Below are 21,627 nucleotides of genomic sequence, written 5' to 3' on the forward strand. Positions count from 1 at the left end.
TTGAAAAATATGGGGACCATAACCGTAGATAATTAAAATAAAAAAAAATAAAAAAGCTCTTAGAATGGGAAAGCAATTGTCCTTTTACTGGACTATACCATCATGTTCTGCATTAGGAAAACATATAGATAGTAATATGTCAAAAAAATCTTTGGTCCATTGTTCAGGTTACATCAACTCATTGGCATTAGGGCATATGATCTATAAGTTTGGGGTGGGAGAAATATGTGTCTAACTTTGTTCTGGAAAAAATAACAACATTATGACCTTGTTGGAAATATCTATCAGAAAGTTGACAACCATCAACAAAAGTTGCCATATTATTTTTAAAACAATTTTTTTGCCATGACATTTACAACCCATTGTTCATCACAAATGTCAAAATTGAAGTTCAGCAGGGGGTAAAAACAAACTATAGCATAATAGTTTTCTTAGATTTTTTTTGTTTGAAAAAATTATACTAGATCAAGAAAGACAGCCAGAGCAGTATTCACACAATGTATACACAAAAAAGCAAACCCTAGAAGTATGGTATTTCATGTTTTTTGTTTTAAATGGGCCACATGAGCTCTAATTTAAATAGTGGTCCTAAGCTCAATTATCTAAAAATGACACAACCAGTTCAAGAAGGCTCGTTATTGACAAAGAAAGTGAAAGCATGAACAATGGCAAATACATACCCAAAAAAGTATGGATGGAGGTTTCCCAATCAACATAAATGTATCCCCATCTCAGTCCCAGAAATGTACTCAACACACCAAATCATGTAGGGTATCACTTTCTGGCATCCATATCTGAACCAGCCGGTCATAGAAGGAGCAAGTAGCGATCACTGGACTATTTCTTTTGTCTCTCTGGCCCTGCCTCTTCCAATCTGCTCCATATGCAAGTGAATCATGCTTTGTGTAAGTTTCAATCACCTCAGCTTTCTCCCCTTTGAAGCTGACCAGAGCAAAACCATTGTGCATGCAAGCCGCCAGAACAAGCTCTTGTAAAACTGGATGGTGCTTAATTCTCCAAACACCTCCCCCTAAGCAAATTGAAGTTTCATTTACAGGCTTTGAGATTGATCTTACATCCCACACCCTAAGATATTCATCATAGCTACCTGTCATTATGTTATTCGGGTCATTGGGGCTCTTTGCAATGCAACAGACACCCATCTTGTGAACCCTCATATTTTGAAATGCCAACTTCCAAGGACTATCCCGCAAATCCCAACAACTGAATTTGCAGTCATCTGAGCCAGTGTACACCAGTTGTGGTTGGTGGATATCAAAAGAAGTAGCCCAAAGCTCAAATTCATGTGCTTTCCATTCTTGCAGTGTAGATAGCTGCGACTCTGTCATGGAGATGATTGAGATAGAACCATCTGAATGCCCCACTGAGATTGATGTGGCTGAGGGGTCCCAGTCCAGGCAAAGGCACATAGAGGAACTAACCTTTTGAGCATTGATCTCTTTCAAGAATCCCCCTACACCAACAATTCATGAGATAGAGGACAAGAATATAAAAGGGAAACAAAAAGGTACAGATTAACTGAATTATTGAATTATTTCTAAATAATGTTTCTTTGCAAATCAAGTTCATGTAAGCAATCAGTAGCCGAAACTTTCATGTTTCACAAAATCTTACTAAGGAAGTCATTAAATGAAGCCATAGATTAGTCAATTCATTCAATAATTTGTATGACAAATGCAAGCAGAATAATACTATCCCTCTCAGAGTTGAGAATTCCTCCCACAGAAGGGCTGTGTATTGGGCTATTTTAGGCACAAAGATCAATGTTGTCCACCTGACTGTCTAGACAGACTTAACAACTAAAAAGAGCTCAATAACCTCTAATGTGACAGGATGATATAACAGCCCCTTCCACTGAACAAAATACTTCTAGCCATTTAAATTTTGCTGCCTACAAGGGGGTGAATAATATCCTGTGACTGTGACATACAAACTAAGCCCCCATTTGGAACCACTTAAAAAAAGTACTTGTAGTAATATCATTTTAAAAAAGTAAATGTGAAAAAAGAGCTCTTTATCTTGAACAAAAACAAGTACTTCAAAAAATATTTTTTCAAAACCAAAATTTTGGGAAATAGTAACCACCTGTTCGTTTGCAAGATCAGGCTTCGAATGGAATCAAATTTGAGGCTGTCATTTCAATTCATGTGTTTGGTCCACAGATTAGAAGATGAATTGTATTCTAGCCGAAATACTAATCCACAGCTTGAAGGCATGGTGATTCTGCCTCTCACCCATGGGAGTCACCATTTTGTCCTGCCTTATTTCTTAGAGGACCATTATACCCCTAAGCAAACATATCAATACCAAAAACTCACATCCATCATCTCACTGCTCCTGTGGCCCACATCATCTGCACCACCATATTTAGCTTCACCTCCACCAAGATGTCCACTCCCACTCCCACCTCACCTCCACCTCCACCTCCACCAGCACCACCAAGTCCACCTCCCCTTTCCTCACAACAACCTCTCAACAATCTCAGCAAACCCACCACTAATCATTCTATTCTACTCCAAACTAAACAAATAAAAACTAGTAGCACCCATCACAACCCTCCCTCTTTGAATGGGTATTGCTTCTCTTCTCATCTCAGTTGTTGCCAAGGCAATGCATATCCCAAGTCTCGACTCCAAGAAGGATGACCATCCAAATCCATCCATAGCTCTCCTCTCCTTCAACACAAACATCTTAAAAGCCTCTCCCCATAAGCCTATTGCTACCCCCATCCTCATTCACCCCAACCATCCTTGTGTCAGAACTAGAAAGCTACCCATTGGTTGTAGCTCTGATGCCAGACCCACTATTTATTTTATGACAAAATACACGTAAAAAGGTAAAGTTAAACTACAATTGTGTAAATGATGAAGATTTATAGAAATAAACAATTTTGCAGCAGGTGTGTTTTTGGAAAGTGACTTATTTTCATTTCACTATAGTGATCATTCAAGAATATCAAACATGAGCATGAAATTCATATTGCGATCCTAAAAGTCATTTTGTATTGTTGGGGATGTGGTTCATATTCAGAGCGGATCACATGTATCGGAGAAAGCTACGTGACGCAAGGGACAAAGGGAAAGAAGCAAGGTGTAGCTAAGGAGGGCAAACCGTCGATGGTTTCATGAAGTAGCTGCAAAGAGTTTTCTTCTACTCCAAATTGTCGACGATTTCCATCAGCGCAGATTACGTATTTTTAAATCGGGGGCTTGTAGATTGGGCTTATCGGAGGGATTGCTACAGATGTAATTTAGTTATACTAGAACACTTCTGTACGCATTAGATTGTTATATAAACATCATTATGTACTCTTAGATGGGATTAAGCTTCAAGTAAGCTTCAAAGATTGTAGCTTTGACATTGATCATAGTGAAAACCTAAGTGTTGCTCCCGTGGACGTAGGCTATTATCGAACCACATAAATCTTGTGCATTCTAGTTGTGTTTTTTATTCTTCTTGTTATTGTTTGATTGTTTCTTGAGTATATTTCATCATTAAGTGACCGCATTAGTGGTTGTTGATTGTTTCATGATTGATTGTGTGCTGTGCTCAAGTTGAACAAACAACAACAAGTGGTATCATAACTATTGGTTCTATAATGGCTGGGATCTCTTCGATTAAGTTCAATGTGAACAAGTTTGACGGGGTGGTACTTTTGAGCTTTGGCAACGAAGGGTGAAAGATCTACTAGTGCAACAAGGGATGGTGAAGGCGTTATACAGAAAGAAGCCGAACGAAATGAACGACGCAAGTTGGAAGGAGCTTGAGGCAAAGGCGGTTTCTGCGATCAAGTTATGTCTAGTCGATGATGTATTGTGTCACGTCATGGATGAGAACTTGCAGGCGGTGGTTTGGCTGAAACTGGAGTGCCGATACATGTCCAAGTCGATTTTGAACAAGCTGTATCTTAAGAAAAAGCTTTATTGGCTTAAGATGGCGAAGGCTTTAGACTTGACTCAACATATCAACACATTTAATTAGATTATTAGTGATCTAGGGCGAATTGATGTGAAGTTCTAGGAGGAGGACAAAGCGTTAATGCTACTAAATTACCTACCTACGTCGCCTACATACGAGAATCTGATTACAACACTGACTTGGGAGAAAGAAACCCTAACTTTGGAGGACATCACAAGCGCATTGTTGGGGTTCCATAAAAGGCAGAAGGCCAGCGATGAGAGTTCACATGGCGAAGGGCTCATGCAGAAGAGTAATTTGGATCGTGGGAGAGGCAAATCTTGGAGTGGACTGAGTGGTAATAAAACTCAGCGCAAGAGGAAAAAGGATGTTTGTTGTTTTAAGTGTGGGAAACTAGGACACATAAAACCGGAATATCCAGAGTAGGAGAAGGGAAAGGCAAAAGCTCAAGAGGGTTTGTCAAAATCCTTGAATGTAGTTGAAGAAAGGAACTCGGGGAGCAGTGATTGTGAGATGCTTTCTGTTTCATCAAGTTCAGAACGCCTCACATGTTCTTGGATCCTAGACACAAAATGCTATTTTCACATAACACCCAACAAAGCCTGGTTCACCACTTACAGATTGGTGAGTCCTGATTCCGTTCAAATGGGAAACGGTGTGGTTTGCAAAGTTATCGGAACGAGGGATATCAAAATCAAGATGTATGACGGTATGGTAAGGACGTTGTGTGGAGTAAGGCATGTACCCGATCTACGGAAGAACGTGATATCATTGGGTGCTTTGAATTGTGACGGGTATAGTTACAAGTCCAAAGGTGGGACGATGATGGTGTGTGATGGCGTATTGATGGTGATGAAGGGACATAGGATAGCAGGGAATATCTATGCACTGCAAGGTAATACAGTTGTAGGTGGAGCTACAACTGAGAGTTTTGAGTTAGGAAATACTGTTTTGTATAATGTAACCACACACAAAACGGTGAGTATTCTTAACTACATTGGTATGGATGTTTGGGGACCGGTGAGGGCAGCATCACGGGTTGGACATGGGTCTTTCGTGAGGTTATCACGAAAGGTCTGGGGGTATCTCATGTGACACAAGTTGGAGTTGTTTGCCAGGTATAACTTGTGGCTGAGGTGGAGTACCAGACCGGGAGAGAGTTCCTCAAGTCAGATATGGTTGCTGAGTACGCTGATGTTCAAGGAGTTTGTGAGTGGGACATTGTGTATGCAAGGTTTGCAAGGGACTTCTTGGTAAAGTTAGCGAGTATGGCGTGTTTCTCAGTCAATTGATCGCCAAAGGAATCACTAGATGGGAGAGTTGCAGGAGAGGCTTGGACTAGTTATGCGGTAGACTTTAGAGGTCCAGCCATGCATGTTTCTAGTGAGGTGGGATAGAGGCTTGGTGTGATGTCTAGACGGTGCATCTTTCTAGTATATAAGAAATATGGGTTCAAACTGAGTGATCCAATGACAAACAGGGTGACGATTGGTGGAGACATGGCTTTAGGTGTTAAAGCCATGGGACAGCGTACTGAGGTAGATGAAGAGAAATGGGTGCCAGAAAGCTACAATAGCAGCAATGAGCATGTTGTGCAGGTGGAGTTGGAGACTTAGGGCAGGAGTGCAGGGAGTTCTAACTCGGGAGACTTACAGTATCAAAGGATAAATTGAAGCAGAATGGAGAATGTGATGCAAGTGGAGTTTCAGACTCAGGGCAAAGATGACGCTGGTCATGATGCAGGGAGTTCAAGCTTGGGAGACCATCAAAATCACAATGGGCTTAGAGGCACTATCAGGCCACCGCCCAGGTGTGATCTGACGTCTTATGCAACCATTACTACCAAGAAGGATCCTATTACCTTTCAGGAGGTAGAGCACGGCCAGGAGAAGGGTAGGTAGATAGGTGCTATGGTGGAGGAGATGGAGGTATTATATAAGAATCATACAGGAGGGTTGGTGGAGCTCCTAGAAGGGGAGAGAGAGATAGGCTGCAAGTGGGCAAGTATTTTGTGGTTTTATGTGAGTAACATGCCGATTACTGGAAAGGTTCCGTCTGAGGTAAATCAGTTAGGGACTCTGTTGAGAAAGGAAGTTGACATGACGGTTTTGAGTGCCACCAAGATTATTCTTGGGTTGGAGATTCGCAAGAGTAAAGTTACAGGGAGATTGAGATTATCTCAGGGTGACTTTGTAACTGCAGGGAGATTAGTGTTATCTCAGGGTGGCTGTGTGGACAAAACTATATGGAGATTGTGGTTATCTCATGGTAATTTTGGGGATCAGGTGTTGGTGAGGTTTAGCATGGCTAGTGTTAAACCGGTCACCGATACACCATTGGAAAATCTAAGTAAACAGTCTACCGCTCAATACTCAAGGATGAACAGTGATGTTCGGGTTGTGTCAAAGGGTTCCTCCGCCAGTGCAGTTTGGTACTTTGGCGGGCAACAAAGGGTTCCATCAGTTGTGAGGTTCGCAGATGGAGACCACATAAGGGGCTTGGAAGACAGGAGGCTCACAATAGGGTGCATTGTGGAAAGGCCTAATTGTTGGAAGTCCGCGGTGCAGTCTCAGGGTGCGCTAGTTACAACTGGATCAGAGTTCTTAGCAGAGGCTAAGGCTGCCAAGGTAGTATTGTGGTTTAGAGGATCGTCCAAGGAGTTGAGTGTTCAACTAGGTGGAGTTCCTGTTACCATGGTCAAGTTCAAGCGTGACTTGGACTTGGTTTACGTCTCCAAGTGTTAGAGGGGAGGCGGGTCCCAATCTATAGGCCCGGGTGGAGCAATGGTTATGCTTTCAAATTTCCAAGGTGGTGAATATTCGCCAAAGTGGAGATTGTTAGGGATGTGGCTCATATTGAGAGTGGATCACATGTATCGGAGAAAGCTATGTGACGCGAGGGACAAAGGGACAGAAGCAAGGTGCAGCTAAGAAGGGCAAACCGTTGACAGTTTGGGGCCTAATTGTTGATGGTTTCAAGCAGTAGTTGCAAAGAGTTTTCTTCTACTCGAAACCATCGACGGTTGCCGTCGACGCAGATTACGTGTTTTCAAATCGGGGGCTTGTAGATTGGGCTTATTGGAGGGATTTCCTCCGAGGGATTGCTACAGATGTAGTTTAGTTATACTAGAACACTTCTATACACATTATATTGTTATATAAACATCATTATGTAACCCTAGATGGGATTAAGCTTCAAGTAAGCTTCAAAGATTGTAGCTTTCATATTGGTCATAGTGAAAACCTAATTGCTGCTCCCATGGACATGGGCTATTGCCGAACCACGTAAATCTTGTGTGTTCTAGTTGTGTTTTTTATTCTTCTTATTACTGTTTGATTGCTTCTTGAGTATATTTCATCATTGAGTGATTGCATTAGTAGTTGTTGATTGTTTCGTGATTGATTGTGTGCTTCTGTTGCGCGTGTTTAAGTTGAATGAACAACAACATGTATGACTAACCAAACACAATAATGTCATTCCAACATTCATTCCATTCCTGCCTTTATTCCATGCTCGACTCGATTCCTTTCCTGCCTAAATTCTATTCCCCAAACCCGAACAAAGGGTAAATACTATTTCAAAACTAATGAGGTATTGCTTTTGGCTACTTATAAACAGTTGTTGTTCATAGGTGGTGGCAAATTTGTAATTATAATCACTTGCTAGTCTGATTGGTTATTTCCTCTCTTCTCTCTCCCTATGGTCGTACAAGTTCTCCACTATCTTCCCTCTACTCTCCTCTCTTTTGCCCTCTTGACATTGTCTGTCGGATGTTGCAGCTAGCCCTCTTGTTATTATCTACCATCCCCCCTCTCTCTCTCGAGCTTGTGCATAGCTGCCACTCTTTGACACCCCTCCCATGTGAACTCTACCGCCCTCCATTGCTCCATCACCGACCCTAATTGCACTACCATTGCCTCTCCTCCACCACATAATCCAAAATAATCATATATTTTTTATTCAATAATAAATATTAAAAATTGTAATTGAAAATGTCAATTGACATATATATTAAACAAATTGTTAATTAGAAAATATTAATAATGTTAGTTAAAATATTAATTGGAAATATTAACTAAAATGTACCTTATTTAATAATATTAACATAATAATCATGTACTATTTGTTATATATTATCTAATAAAAGTGAGTACTTATCCAAGCACTACTTAGTACTTTTCAGTAAAGTACTTTTTCATAAGTGGTTTGAAATGATCCAAACTATTGATCAATGTTAAGGTTTGAAAAACCACCACACTTGTAAAGTGGTGAGGATGATGTATTTATAGTGAATTGAGGATAATTACAATGAATTACATACTAATTGAAGATAAAATAAAATGGAAAATATATAAAGAATTAATATCCTAAAATTATGGCACATCTTCAGCATGATCCTCAACACCCCCCCCCCCTCGAGGTAAGCTAAGCGTCGGATTTGATTGGACGTGAAGCTTGGATCGGAAGAATTCAAAGAGAGGTCTTGACACACTTTTGGTTGAGATGTCGGCAACTTGCAAATGAGAGGACACATATTGGGTACAAAGTTTGCCAAGAAGAACAAGTTCACGAAGAAAATGGTAGTCTAGCTCAACATGCTTGGACCACTTGTGAGAAACAGGATTAGAGCTCAAGAAGATCGCACTCTTGTTGTCACAAAGTAGAAGAGGTCGTTGCGGATGAGAGACTGTGAGATCATGAAGGAGATGTGTGAGCCAAAGAATTTCGGCAGCAGTGAGAGCCTTACCGCCACACCTTACGTGTCTCGGATTGTATTCCATGTGGGCCTCCGAACCAATCCTACCTCCCACGTCTGGACCCTATTTGAGTCCATCTTCCAGGCCTATTGCTCACCCAGAATTACGAATTGTCGGCTCTGATACCATGTTAAGGTGTGAAAAACCACCACACTTGTAAAGTGGTGAGGATGATGTATTTATAGTGAATTGAGGATAATTACAATTAATTACATACTAATTGAAGATCAAATAAAATGGAAAATATAGACAGAATTAATATCCTAAAATTATGGCACATCTTCAGCACGATCCTCAACACCTCCCCACAAGCTAAGCGTCGGATTTGATCGGACATGAAGCTTGGATCAAAAGAATTCAATGAGAGGTCTTGACATACTTTTGGTGAAGATGTCGGCAACTTGCAAATGAGAGGGCACATATTAGGTACAAATTTTGCCAATGAAAACAAGTTCACAAAGAAAGTGGTAGTCTAGCTCAACATCCTTGGACCGCTTTTGAGAAACGGGATTAGAGCTCAAGAAGATCGCACTCTTATGTCACAAAGTAGAAGAGGTTGCTGCGAAAGAAGGACTTTGAGATCACGAAGGAGATGCATGAGCTAAAAAATTTCGGCAGCAGTGAGAGCCAAGGCACGATACTTAGATTTACAACTGGAGTGAGAAACAGTAGGTTGTTTCTTTGCACTCCAAGACACCAAATTGTTGCCAAGATAAATACAATAACCAGAGGTAGAACGACGAGTATTGGGAAAACCTGCCTAGTCTGCATCAGAGTAAGCAACTAAAGCACCAGGAGCAGCAGATGGATGAAATACAACAAAACCATGCCTTAGTCCCACTAGGTGGGGTTGGCTATATTAATCATTTTTCGCCAATTTATGCGATCATAGACCATTTCTTTTGATAGATTCAGGGATATTAAATCCTTACTCACTATCTCCTCCCAAGTTATTTTAGGTCAACCCCTATCCCTTCTACTACCCCCACAGTAATTAACTCACTCTTCCTTATAGGTGCACTATGTGGCCTACGTTACAAGTGTCCATGCCATCTGAATCGTCCCTCCCTCATCTTATCTTCTATGGGAGCTACACCTAACTTATCGCGAATATATTCATTCCTTAATTTATCTTTCAATGTTATACCACTCATCCATCTAAGCATTCTCATCTCGACAACTTTTACTTTTTGGATATTATGTTTCTTCGTCGCCCAACATTCCGATCCATATAACATATGTTGGAATTGGTGTATTCCCAAGAGGGGGGGGGGGGATGAATTGGGTATTTAAACTTATTCCTAAGTTTAACTAGATATTAGCAGTATTTCACAACCTAGGGTTTGTCTATGCAGTCCTAAATGTGCAGATAAATATAATGTGCGAAAATTATATCATGCGCAACATTCACAATATTTAAATCATGCACACATTCATAATAAATTAGATATAAGCAAACATGTGCAGGAAATTAAAGTGCAGGAATTTAAGAGCAGACATAAGATATGTTATCGGGGTTCGGCCAATACTGCCTTTGTCCCCGCCTCTAGCTCGCAAGGCCGAGGATTCCAATATTGCTCACTTAAAGGGTGGAGCGTCACCGTATACAATACTAGGTCAAATTACCAGGGCTGACCTCAACCTTTACAATCAATCCTTACGGGCTAGATTAACACCCCCTCAGGCCACGCCTGAAATACAACATATATTCAATTTAAATTTCGTGTACAATATACGTGCTGCTCCAACAAGCAGATATGTACCAATACGCACAATCAATTACACTTCAGTATGATATGGATGTAAAAGCTCAGTGAAGTCTAAATGCCAACTCTCAGTTACATGCAACAATAACAATTTATATGTGAGAGTAGTGTGAATATATCTTTAAGTTAAAAAAATATGCATGTCAATCACAAGCAATAACCTCAAAGATCTTAAGAGCACACTCAAATATCTCTAGGACAAATATCAAGTATAAAATATAGGAGATATTTGAAATCAAGCTTGTTTGAAAAGTATTTCACAAACGCACAAAAACAAGCTCAAGAATCTTGCAACACAAATGCAAGACTCACAAGCCTTTGAGAGTTATTCCCAATGAGGACTTATGAATTAAATCACAAGGGAACACTCAAGCTTACTCTTAATAAAATAAATTATAAATCAAGCAATTTGAGAGTGTAAGCTAATATGAACAATCTCCAAAATATTCTTACCAAAGGATTTTAGCAAGAAGAATTAGTAAGAATAGGATATTTGGTTTGTATATGAGAAAATAAGGATTTGGAAATTCAGAGAATTTTTGGCTAAGGATATTTTCCAATCAGTGCTAATCAAACCAAATGAAGGAGTATATATAGACACTCCAAAAAATATAACCGTTCGGGACTCATTCGGTATTTTTGAAAAAGTTTAAGTATGGTTAATAAAAAATAACCCTTGTTTTACCTTGATAAAAATTGGGCAACTCGAGAGTTTCGGTCGACTGTACTGAGGGTTTGGTCGACCACTCTAGGAGCTTCGGTCGACCGTGGTGTTTTTCAACTAAGAATATGGTCAAGTGTATTTGAGCGTTTTTGAACCGTTCGAGATTCGATCAACCAACAAAGAGGACAGTCGGCTACTCATACAGTTCGGTTGACTATGGCAAAAGAGAGCTAAGAATTTGGTCGACCGAGTGTACGGGGTGTCAGGCACGTGGCGGTTCGGTCAACCGAGGACACTGTGTTCAAAGACTAGACGGCCGACCATGTGAAGTCAAAATGTTGACTTTTGTATGGTTCAGTCGACCGTAGCATTCATACTACACAAGTTCAGTCGACCGAGGTTTAATCTCCTCAGCCAATAGTGGTTCGGTCGACCCAGCATAGTATAACTAGACTAGTTCGGTTGATCGAGACCTTTTCAATGGTCATTTTAGGTCTTGATTTTTATTTGAAGTCACCCTTATCCATATAAGTATAACTTTTAAGATATAGGGGATTTGTCATGAGATGCTTGGGTACCTAAGGTCAATCTATGACCTAGGCTTTTACATTAAGCCCAAAAATCTGGCGTCGGTCGACCGAAGTCAGGTTTGGTTCCCTACTGTCTACGGTCATTACCGAGCTTTCATTCATACCATGCATGCGATGCATTATTACACACCAAATAGAAAAACTAAATGCAATACAAATGAAATTTAAATATCTTCAATCTTCTTTATTTTTATGACTTCCTTGGAATGCGCCAGATGATGTACATGTTCTTCGAGTTTCTTCTACTTTCCATTTTCAGTCTCCTTATGTGTGTGTTTTGAAATGTTACCTGTTCAAGCACTAAATACACACATAAGACACTAGTGGTTTGTCAACATCAAAATAGAGATCGGACTCAAAAAGTCAATAGCATAGCTGGTCTTATAGCAGATGGATGAAATATGAGGCCAAATTGTAGTGTGCCCTTAATATAGCGAAGAATATGTTTAACAGCAAGGAAATGATCTTCAGCCAGAGAGTGGAGAAATTGACAGACAGAGTTGAAAGCATGAGCAATGTCAGGACGTGTGATAGTCTGATATTGAAGAGCGCCAACAAGAGATATGTAAATCGTGGGATCCGAAAACAGAGGACCATTAGCGGACATGTGTTGGGAAACAACCATTGGGGTGTGGACGGGTTTGCTGTCAAGTAGCTGAGCACATGTAAGAATGTCCCGTGCATATTTCAGCTGACTGATAATAAGACCATCAGTGGTGGGGGTAGCTTCAAGACCAAGGAAGTAACTAAAGGAACCCAAATCTTTGGTAGCGAACTCAAAATTGAGCTTGCTAGTAAAATTCTCAAGAAGCTTGGTGTTGTTGCCTGTAATAATGATGTCATCAACATAGAGAAGCAAGTATACTATGTCAGACTGCTTAAGAAAAACAAAGAGAGATGTGTCTGCACGACTGCAGTAGAAACCAAGGTGAATGAGAAAGGAGGTGAAACGTTGAATCCAGGCGCAAAAGGCTTGCTTAAGGCCATAGAGAGCTTTCTTCAACTAATAGACATGAATGGGAAAACAAGGGTCAATATACCCAAGGGGCTGTTCCATATAAACATGTTCAATGACAAGGCCATTGAATAATAAATTTTTGACATCAAGTTGGCGAAGAGGCCATTTGTTGGTTATAGCAAGAGAAAGAACAACTCGAACAATGGTGGCCTTGATTACAGGACTAAAGGTGTCACTGTAGTCAAGACCAAGTACCTGAGTGTAGCCCTTGGCAACGAGACGGGCTTGAAGACGCTCGATAGATCCATCAAGTAAGTATTTGGTCCGAATCACCCATTTGTAACCCACGATGTTGGTGTTGGCTGGTCGAGGAACCAAAATCTAGGTACAATTAGTTTGCAAAGCTTTAACTTCGTCGTCCATGGCAGCAAGCCAAGAAGGATTCTTAGCAGCTAATTTGAATCCTTTTGGCTCAGTTGAAGTGAGAAGAGCAGAAAAAAGGCCAGAAGATTTCACAAGGCCGAGATTCGCAGGGTGGCGAGTCTTAAAAATACCAACTTTGGCTCATGTGAGCATAGGATGAGAGCCCAATGGGGCAGCTACAATAGGAGGCCATGGCTGAAGTCGTGGGCCTCTCCACTTCACACGAGGTTTGGGTTACCTTGGAGAACACTTTTAGCCATTGCTGCAAGGCTCTTGAAATCCGTTTAAAGGATGATTTGCAACAAATGAAACGTGGCACCAGGTCCGTTTTGGAGTACGCCCGATCCTTCAAAGTCGTCTGTGCTCAACTTCATGCCATTGGCCGCTTTGTTGATGACACAGACAAGGTACACTGGCTCCTCTGAGGTCTTGGCGCGGAATTCTTGAGTTTTTCTACAGCACATGTTGTAAACCGGAAAAAAAAAATTTAAGAGTAATTATTAATTAATTAATTAATTAAATATTATTAAATTAATTAATTAATTAAATATTATTAAATTAATTAATTAAATAAACAAATAAAAAGGAACAGTATGAAAGAAAAAAAAAAAACTAATTGGAATAAAGGTATATGTATTGATATATATGATAAGTGATATATATATATATATATATATATATGTCAATAATTTAATATATATATATAAGTAATGATATTATAACTAAACATACATATCTATATATGCTCTCGGGAAGTTTTAAAACTTCCTGAGAAAGCAAAGTACAGAGGACGTTCCCCCCCCCCTCATGTCTCTCCTCCGCCTCTTCGTCTCTCTCTCCTCATTTTCTCGGCTAATATTCAGCCGATCGAAAAACCAAAGATACCGCTGGGTTCCTATCTCCGCCACTGACATTCCTACCGGAGCGGATTTGGCGTGCGAGCGGCGTAAGCACTATTGACCTTATTGGTCATGCCCAGTTTTGATTATAGCACATACTCATTGTATCTAATGAGTGTTTGAGTTTTTGTGCAAGAATCAAGAATGATAAGATCAAGATGTGCACAAAGCAAGAAAAGCTTGAAGGCCAAATCATATTCTTTGTAATATATCTATATTGGTCTGCAATAGTAATTAGGGCATTTGGTTTGTAATAAGCTCACACACATCACATGTATGATTTACTACGTAAGCTCAAACCGAACCAAGAATGAGATAGGACCTTAGGGTGCACCGTCGGTCGACCGAAGGTCGACCAATAGACCGACACCGGACTTTTTCGGTGATTTCAAATTGGACCCCAAGTGACCTTAGGACACGCACATATTTCACATATATTTATTAGGCACTTGAATAAGACTTATTTGGGTCGATACAGGACTGAAATGCACACTTGGTGCACTTTCGGTCGACCGGCCAATTCAGTTCAATTTGGCCCGGTCGACTGAATTGGCCCTGGGTCAACAATTTGACCAAGGCCCGGTCGACCGAGACCATGTAGTTCATTTGACCCCGGTCGACCGAACCACCTGGAAGTCAACTTTTTGACCTCCCGGTCGACCGAGCACTTTTGTACTCCAACTACCTGGTCGACCGAAGGGTCTTGGGAGAACTCCCAACGGTCTGGTCGACCGAGCCCTTCAGTTCAAAATAGCCCCGGTCGACCGAACCTCAGAATTTTGGAAAATCGCCTTCCTCGGTCGACCGAGCCATTTGAGCCCTGGTCGACCGAACCACTTCTGGTCGACCGGACCTCTCGGGTTGCTCCCATTTTTACCGTGGTTAATATTTTTCTAAACAGGGTTAAAATGCCTTAAACGTCACTAAACTTTTCTAATAATACCCAATAGGTCCCCAACGGTCATATTTTCTCCCTTGCCTATATATATAAGTTCATTTGAGAAAATTAAGAATAGATTAGCCACTTTGATTAGGGAAAATTCTTTGAAAAACTAAAACCCTATAATACTCATTTTATTACTCAAACCACTCATACTTGCCTTCTATCATTGCCTACATATTTTGTAAGTTGATTGAGTGTTTTGTTTAAAAGGTTTGCTCTCCTTATGCTACTTGTTTGACACGATTTTCTTGAGAGCCAAATCTAAGGATTCTTAGGAGGATTTTGCTAATAAGCATTTCCTAAGAAAACCTTGTTAGATCTTCTAAGCTTGCACTTTCATTGCAAGATCTTGAGAAGAGTGTATTTGTTTTTGTTTGCAAAAACTTTTCAAACACTTCCAAATATCTATTGTACTTTTATATTGCAAAATACTTTGAACAGATATTTGCTTGTGTGATTGTGATCTTTGTTGCAATATTCTTTCACTCATATATTATTTGCTAAATACAAAGATTACATGTCTTTTGCAAACCAAGCATATACATCGTTTAATACTTACATGCTTGAGATATCTTAATGATTGAAATACATAAGACTTGACATATTTGTGTGAACCTATTTGTTGAATATCTTGTGATACAAAGATTGTTTGTTTGACACTTTCACGTACTCTTTACACCGATAGAAAATACCTTTGAGAGTTGAATCATCTAGACCACATTGAGCTTACAAATTATTTCATATTTGTGGTGTATATTATTGCGCGAATTTCAGTACATATCTGCATTACTTGAAAGCACAATCACTGTACCATTTCATTATAATACACTTTGGTTGTATTTCCAGGCACGGGCCTGAAGAGGGAGACTAGCCCTGGAATAGTCCCGGATTGGCTTAGACCCGGTTAGGAAAGCTAGGTGCGTCGTCCTGTTAAGGCGTGTAGGTTGAGGTCAGCCCCGCTAATTGACCTGGTTAAGGTTGAGGTCAGCCCTGTGTTAATTTGACCTGGTTGTAAACAGTGTCGCTCCACCCTTAAGTGAGCTACTAGTGGAATCCTCAAGCTTGCGAGCTTGAGGCGGGGACGTAGGCACAGTTGGCCGAACCCCGATAACATATCGTGTGTTTGCTTACATTTCCGCACTTTACATTTACCGCACATGTATGTTATGGGTGAATGATGCGTATGACTTAATTTTCATATTATATTTATCTACGCATTTGGAAATTGCATAGACAGGCCCTAGGTTGTGCATATACTGTTGTTGAATACATTAACCTAGGAGAAAAAGTTTAAAATTCCAATTCACCCCCCCTCTTGGGAATACACAAATTCTAACTGGCACCACTCCTGGGGAAAGGTATACTCCCTCTCTTTCCTTAATTTCTCCTTAAATCTTCAGCTAAATCAACGATTGGGTACCACCATGGGGTCCTAGTCTCGATCATTGTCATTTTGGCCGGAGCAAATTTTCAATTTGTGGGTCCTAGGCACCACTCCAAAGCAAACGTGAGATTTATGGAATTAAGGAAATTGGTTATTTTCCGGAGTTTAATTATTATTTGAAATTTATGGGCTCAGGAAATGTTAAAATAGTATTTTATTTAGGGTTGATTTGATTAAATTAGGGTTATTGAATCAGGGTTTGGGTGAGCGCCGCAGACATCATTTTGGGGTCCTTGCTAGCGTAGTTCAGGAAACCAGGTAAGGGGAATATATTAAATCAGGATTTTTGAGGAAATAATCGGTGAAAAATGGAAATTATATGTATATATGTATATGATTTTCACGTGAGTTCTGAAAAGTTGACCGGTTGAATTATAAATTTCTCAGCCTAGGACTGTGCTACTAGATATTATTTGTGAAAATGGAAAGTTAAAACGATAGATTTTCTGGATAATTGTGTAAGAAATTAAATGTATATTTTCAGTATATTAATGATGAATGCGGGTTGATTTATTTTATAGTAAACGTATGAAATATGTTGTTAAATTGTGTGGCATGAGTAAAATGAAGTTTTTGTGTTGAACTATGATATATGTATGAGATGCAGGAAATATTAGAAATGCATTGAGAATTAAAATGTGATATGATTTATTCTGCATGTGTTTGAGAATGTTAAATTACAATGTATGGTTTGAGAACTCCAGTGGACCAGAATAGGAACAGTACTGTTGCGGGTATTTTTGGTAGTGCTAGTGCACCTACACATCTTATAGAGAGTGTGGAGACGGAATGGTCGATTGTGCTGGGAAGGGTAGGGTCCCCTTGGAGTTTGTCCCCTTGGAGTTTAGACCAGTATGGGAATAGCCAATCAGACCTACAGACTATAGAACGTGGTTGATTTAACTCTGAAGGGCCGACTAGGATTAAGTTCAGCCTTCGGGCCGCACAACCTGTCATGGGGCGGAAGCATGACTATGATTTTTCCATCGGTATAGAGAGTTCTAAACGCATAATTGTTATTTCAACCATTGATAATATAAGAACAGCAGATATGAGAATAGCAGATATGAGAACAACAGATATAAGAACAGCAGACGAGAATGATAAGAAAACAAAATATGCGAAAGCAGACATGAATATACAAATGAGAAATGTAGAATATGAATGTGAAATGTGAAGTGAATAATATAGAAATTACAAATAAAGAGTAAAGAAAGAAATGTATTATATATTATATTATAGTATGTGTTTGAGGCGAAGTAAACACTCCGCTCGAGGGCTTGCTGAGAAAGGTGAGTGCCCTGATAGGTATCGGATGTAGCCATACTGGGCTACATAACGTATTGGGGCAGAGGGAAGCTACTTGTATGGGCGGGTAATCTTCCCTATTCTCGGGAACTTCTACCAGTAAACCTTTGTGTGAATGTGTGAGTGCGAGATAAACTAACCACCTGAGGGCTTACTGAGTAAGGTAAGTACCCTGATATGCTTCAGTTGTGACCATAGGTTGCTTAAGGTATCAGAGCAAAGGGGTGCTACTTGTATGAGCTGGAATCACCCTAATCCTTGGGAACTCTCGTTGGTAAAATACCTTGCATGTGTTTGAATAGGAACAGGGAATGATTTCATAATTGTGGTTTCATTTGAAAATAATGAATATATATGTTGTACACAAACCTCATGATAGCCACACACTGATTTAATGTATTCCATCCTTACTGAGATGTGTCTCACCCGATATAAGTTCTATTTTTTCAGGACCTTCGCGTGATCGAACTTAGTGAGCTCAAGCTAGTATAGCATTTTTGAAAGAAAGAGAAGGTATAAACTTTGGTTATAATTTTTGGGGTTGTAATATATTTATGTTTTCGGAGTTGTGAATATTTGTGAATACTGGATGTTGGTATAAAATTTTGGGATTATATAGGTAGAAACTCTGGTATATTATAGAGGAATGATTATTATTTCTGCTGCGTAATTGATATAGAGTCAAGTATAGGTAATGAAACACGTGGCACATGGGCCCCACTTGGCGGGTTCAGGGCGTCACCAAGTGGTATCAGAGATATATTTCAAATAATACTCCGGACCCTAGTTTCGGGTTTGGGGCATTACATTTTGGTATCAGAGCATAGGGTTTTAGGTTCTACAGGCTTAGGGATGATTAGTACCAGAGTATAGGAACAGATAATGGGGAGGGTAGGAGATGGGCAGACTAGGGATTGAGAAGTACAGGATTTTGTCTTGTAGCTTGGAGACAAAAATACGTCGACGATTTCCTGTCATTTTTCTGAAGCAGTCGACAGCCTCAGAACAGTCATGGTAAACCTTAGATGATTCTGTTTCTGAGCTGTGGGACTGGTCCTTAACTTAGAGATTTTGACATATTTTGGATTTTAGTTTAATGATTATGTTGAGTAGGTTATGATAATAGAATTCTTAACTCTTTCTGTCCAATTTTCAAGATGGATCCTAGGGATGAGGATGTAGAGGGTGAAGGAAGAGATGACTCAGATACTTCTAGTGAGGAGGATTTTGATACCTCTCCGATGCTGCGGTGTAATGACCCAGAAAAATTTTAACTATTTAAAATTATAAGGTAGAAAGTAAAAAGAAAAAGGGAAAATAGAAAGAAGGGGAAAAGAAATTTTAAAGGACAATAAGCAGGCGCTCATCGATGGGTTGGATTTTCTCGTCGAGGAGCAGTCTTCAAAGCCTTATCGTCGAGCATGCACGTCTCGTCAACGAGGGTTTACCGAGAGAGGTTCTCACATTTTGAATTTCGTCCACGAGATCACGATCTCGTCCACGAGTAGTGTTCTCGAGCTCGTCGACAAGTCCAGACGTCTCGTTGACGAGGCCACATGGCAAGTTGCTTATAAATAGGGAGAAATCAATTTTCAGCGGAGGAAATTTTATTTTCTTCAGTTTCTCTCTCTAAGCCACAGCTCCTCTGCCTTCTCTCTTCATTTCTGAGCCGTATTTAGCTCGGTTCGACGATTGGAAGCTACCACAAGACTCCTGGGAAGATTCTCTGCAATATAGGCGGAGCGGATTTTCGATTTGAGAAGTTTGGGAAACATCCCAAAACCAAGGCAAGTGAAATAATTTAAGGTTTTATTATTATTTTGAAATATTTGGAAACTAGGAAATATTAAATGGGTATTTTTATGAGAGTTGAAAAAGTTGGGATTTTAGGAATATAGGGCCTCGTTTTGTTCGGTTTAGGTAGGAATCCCGAGGAGCAGGTAAGGGGAAATACTTTATGGATGATTTTTACTAATTTTTAATTGGATAATTTTTGGGTACAAAATTTTATATATTTTGGTATAATTTTCTAAATGATGCAGGAAATGAAAATATGGATTTGATTATATATTATATTGAGGAAAACCGTGTGGCATGAAACAAATTTTGCTAATTAAATGGCTATAAGTACTGTGGAATGATGAATCATTGTGATTGCGAATATTGTTGGGTTGCGAATTTTGGTTGGTTGAAAATATTGGTTGTTTGTGTATACTGTGGTAGTTGTGTGGATGTGTTTGAATGGTCGGATTTGTTATTGATTTTTGTTGTGGTTCATGTAAATTGCGATATAACGTTGGCAGTGGTATGAGGAGGTCATTATACGGGCGTTTCTATTGGGGGTAAATATTGGCAGTGGTATGAGGAGTTTGTTTACCTATTTACCATGAACAGGGTGATTTGTGCTGTAACCTGGGTGTTTGATAGTCCTGTATGGACCAGTCCTGTGTGGACATGTATGCTATATGTTTGATAGTCCTGTGTGGACAAGTATGCTATATGTTTGATAGTCCTATGTGGACCAGTCCTGTGTGGACATGTATGCTATATGTTTGATAGTCCTGCGTGGACCAGTCCTGTGTGGACATGTATGTTATATGTTTGATAGTCCTATGTGGACCAATCTTGTGTGGACATTGTATTTTGTATGGTTATGGACCCTATATGGGTATGATTGTAGACTGTGTGGATTGATTGTGGTATGCATATATGTGTGGAGTTCTGTGAAACGATTATTATTGGTTGCGTGTGACTTTAATTAATTAAGTATTCATGGTAAAGTAGATTACTCCACGCGAGGGTTTGCTGAGGAAGGCGAGTACTCTGGTAATTATTTGTGGATACCAGGGTAGAGGGAAGCCACTTGTGAGCGGGTGACCTTCTCTATTCTCGGAGACTTTACCTGGATACATAACCCGATGGCTTACTGAGAAAGGTGAGTGTCCTAGTGTTAGCACTAGAGCAGAGGGAATCTGCTTGTATAGGCGGATAGATTTCCCTATTATCGGGAATTATCAGTATAAGAAATAATTATGTATGTGGGCATGTGATTGGATGACAGAGAAGTTGACCATGGCATGATATGAATGAGTTATCTTGGCTGCTATTGGTGGTGAAATGCAATTGTATATATATTTTAATTATATATTAAACACTTCAACCACACACTGTTGTAAATTATTTCTTCCTTACTGAGAGGTGTCTCACCCCGTCGATTTATCAATCTTTTCAGGTTTATTAGGTGATTAAGCTTAGAAAGCTCCAGGGCGGGGTAGTTTTGTGAGTAAAAAAGAACAGATATGTATAGTTTTATGTTTAATTATTCCGGTCATGTAATATGGTGAATGTGGATGTACTTGTTTTTGGGTTTGCTTATGTAATTATAGAACTCTGGTATTATGTTTGAAGTTATTTAAATTATTTTTGCTGTGTGAATGATATTAGAGACGCGTATTGGTCTCATAACACTTCGGGCCCCACGTGGGGGTTCGGGGCGTTACAGTTGGTATCAGAGCATAACGGTCTTGCGGACTTTAGGAGGATAAATAGCAGAGTATAGGTTTGAGTTGGACAAGGGTAGGAATGGGTAGATTAGGGTGTTGACAGGAGGATGAGTTTGTTTCGTAGCTTGGAGGCAAAAATCCCTTCATGGACTTCTGTGATTTTCTGAATCAGTCGACGGTTTCAAAAAACCACGATAAATCCATCGACGGTGATGTTTTCGAGCAGAGAAACTGGAATTTGGAATTTGAATTTGAAAGCTAAGATGATTGCAGATAATTGGATGTTGGATACTTAATTGAGGGTTTGAATATCAAATTGGTTTCATGTTTTATGATTATGTCAGAGATATATTAAGATGTGGAGATTCTAAATTGCCTCTGTTGTATATTTATAATCAGGGATGGATCCTAGAGGAAAAGGCGTGGATGAAGG

General features: G+C 39.8%; 1 protein-coding gene across 2 annotated transcripts in view; it reads right to left on the reverse strand.

The window, feature by feature from the left end:
- Positions 1–502: 502 nt before the first annotated feature.
- LOC131146839 (uncharacterized) overlaps positions 503–21,627 on the reverse strand; it is a 32,381-nt gene continuing 11,256 nt past the window's right edge. For both annotated transcript variants that reach the window (XM_058096643.1, XM_058096642.1), the window contains one exon: positions 503–1,474. In XM_058096643.1, the coding sequence (XP_057952626.1) occupies positions 750–1,474 (725 nt within the window). In that variant the 3' untranslated portion in view covers positions 503–749. The remainder of the gene's footprint in view (positions 1,475–21,627) is intronic.

Source organism: Malania oleifera, chromosome 13, assembly GCF_029873635.1.
Source record: "Malania oleifera isolate guangnan ecotype guangnan chromosome 13, ASM2987363v1, whole genome shotgun sequence".
In the NCBI taxonomy this organism is placed as follows: Eukaryota; Viridiplantae; Streptophyta; class Magnoliopsida; order Santalales; family Ximeniaceae; genus Malania; species Malania oleifera.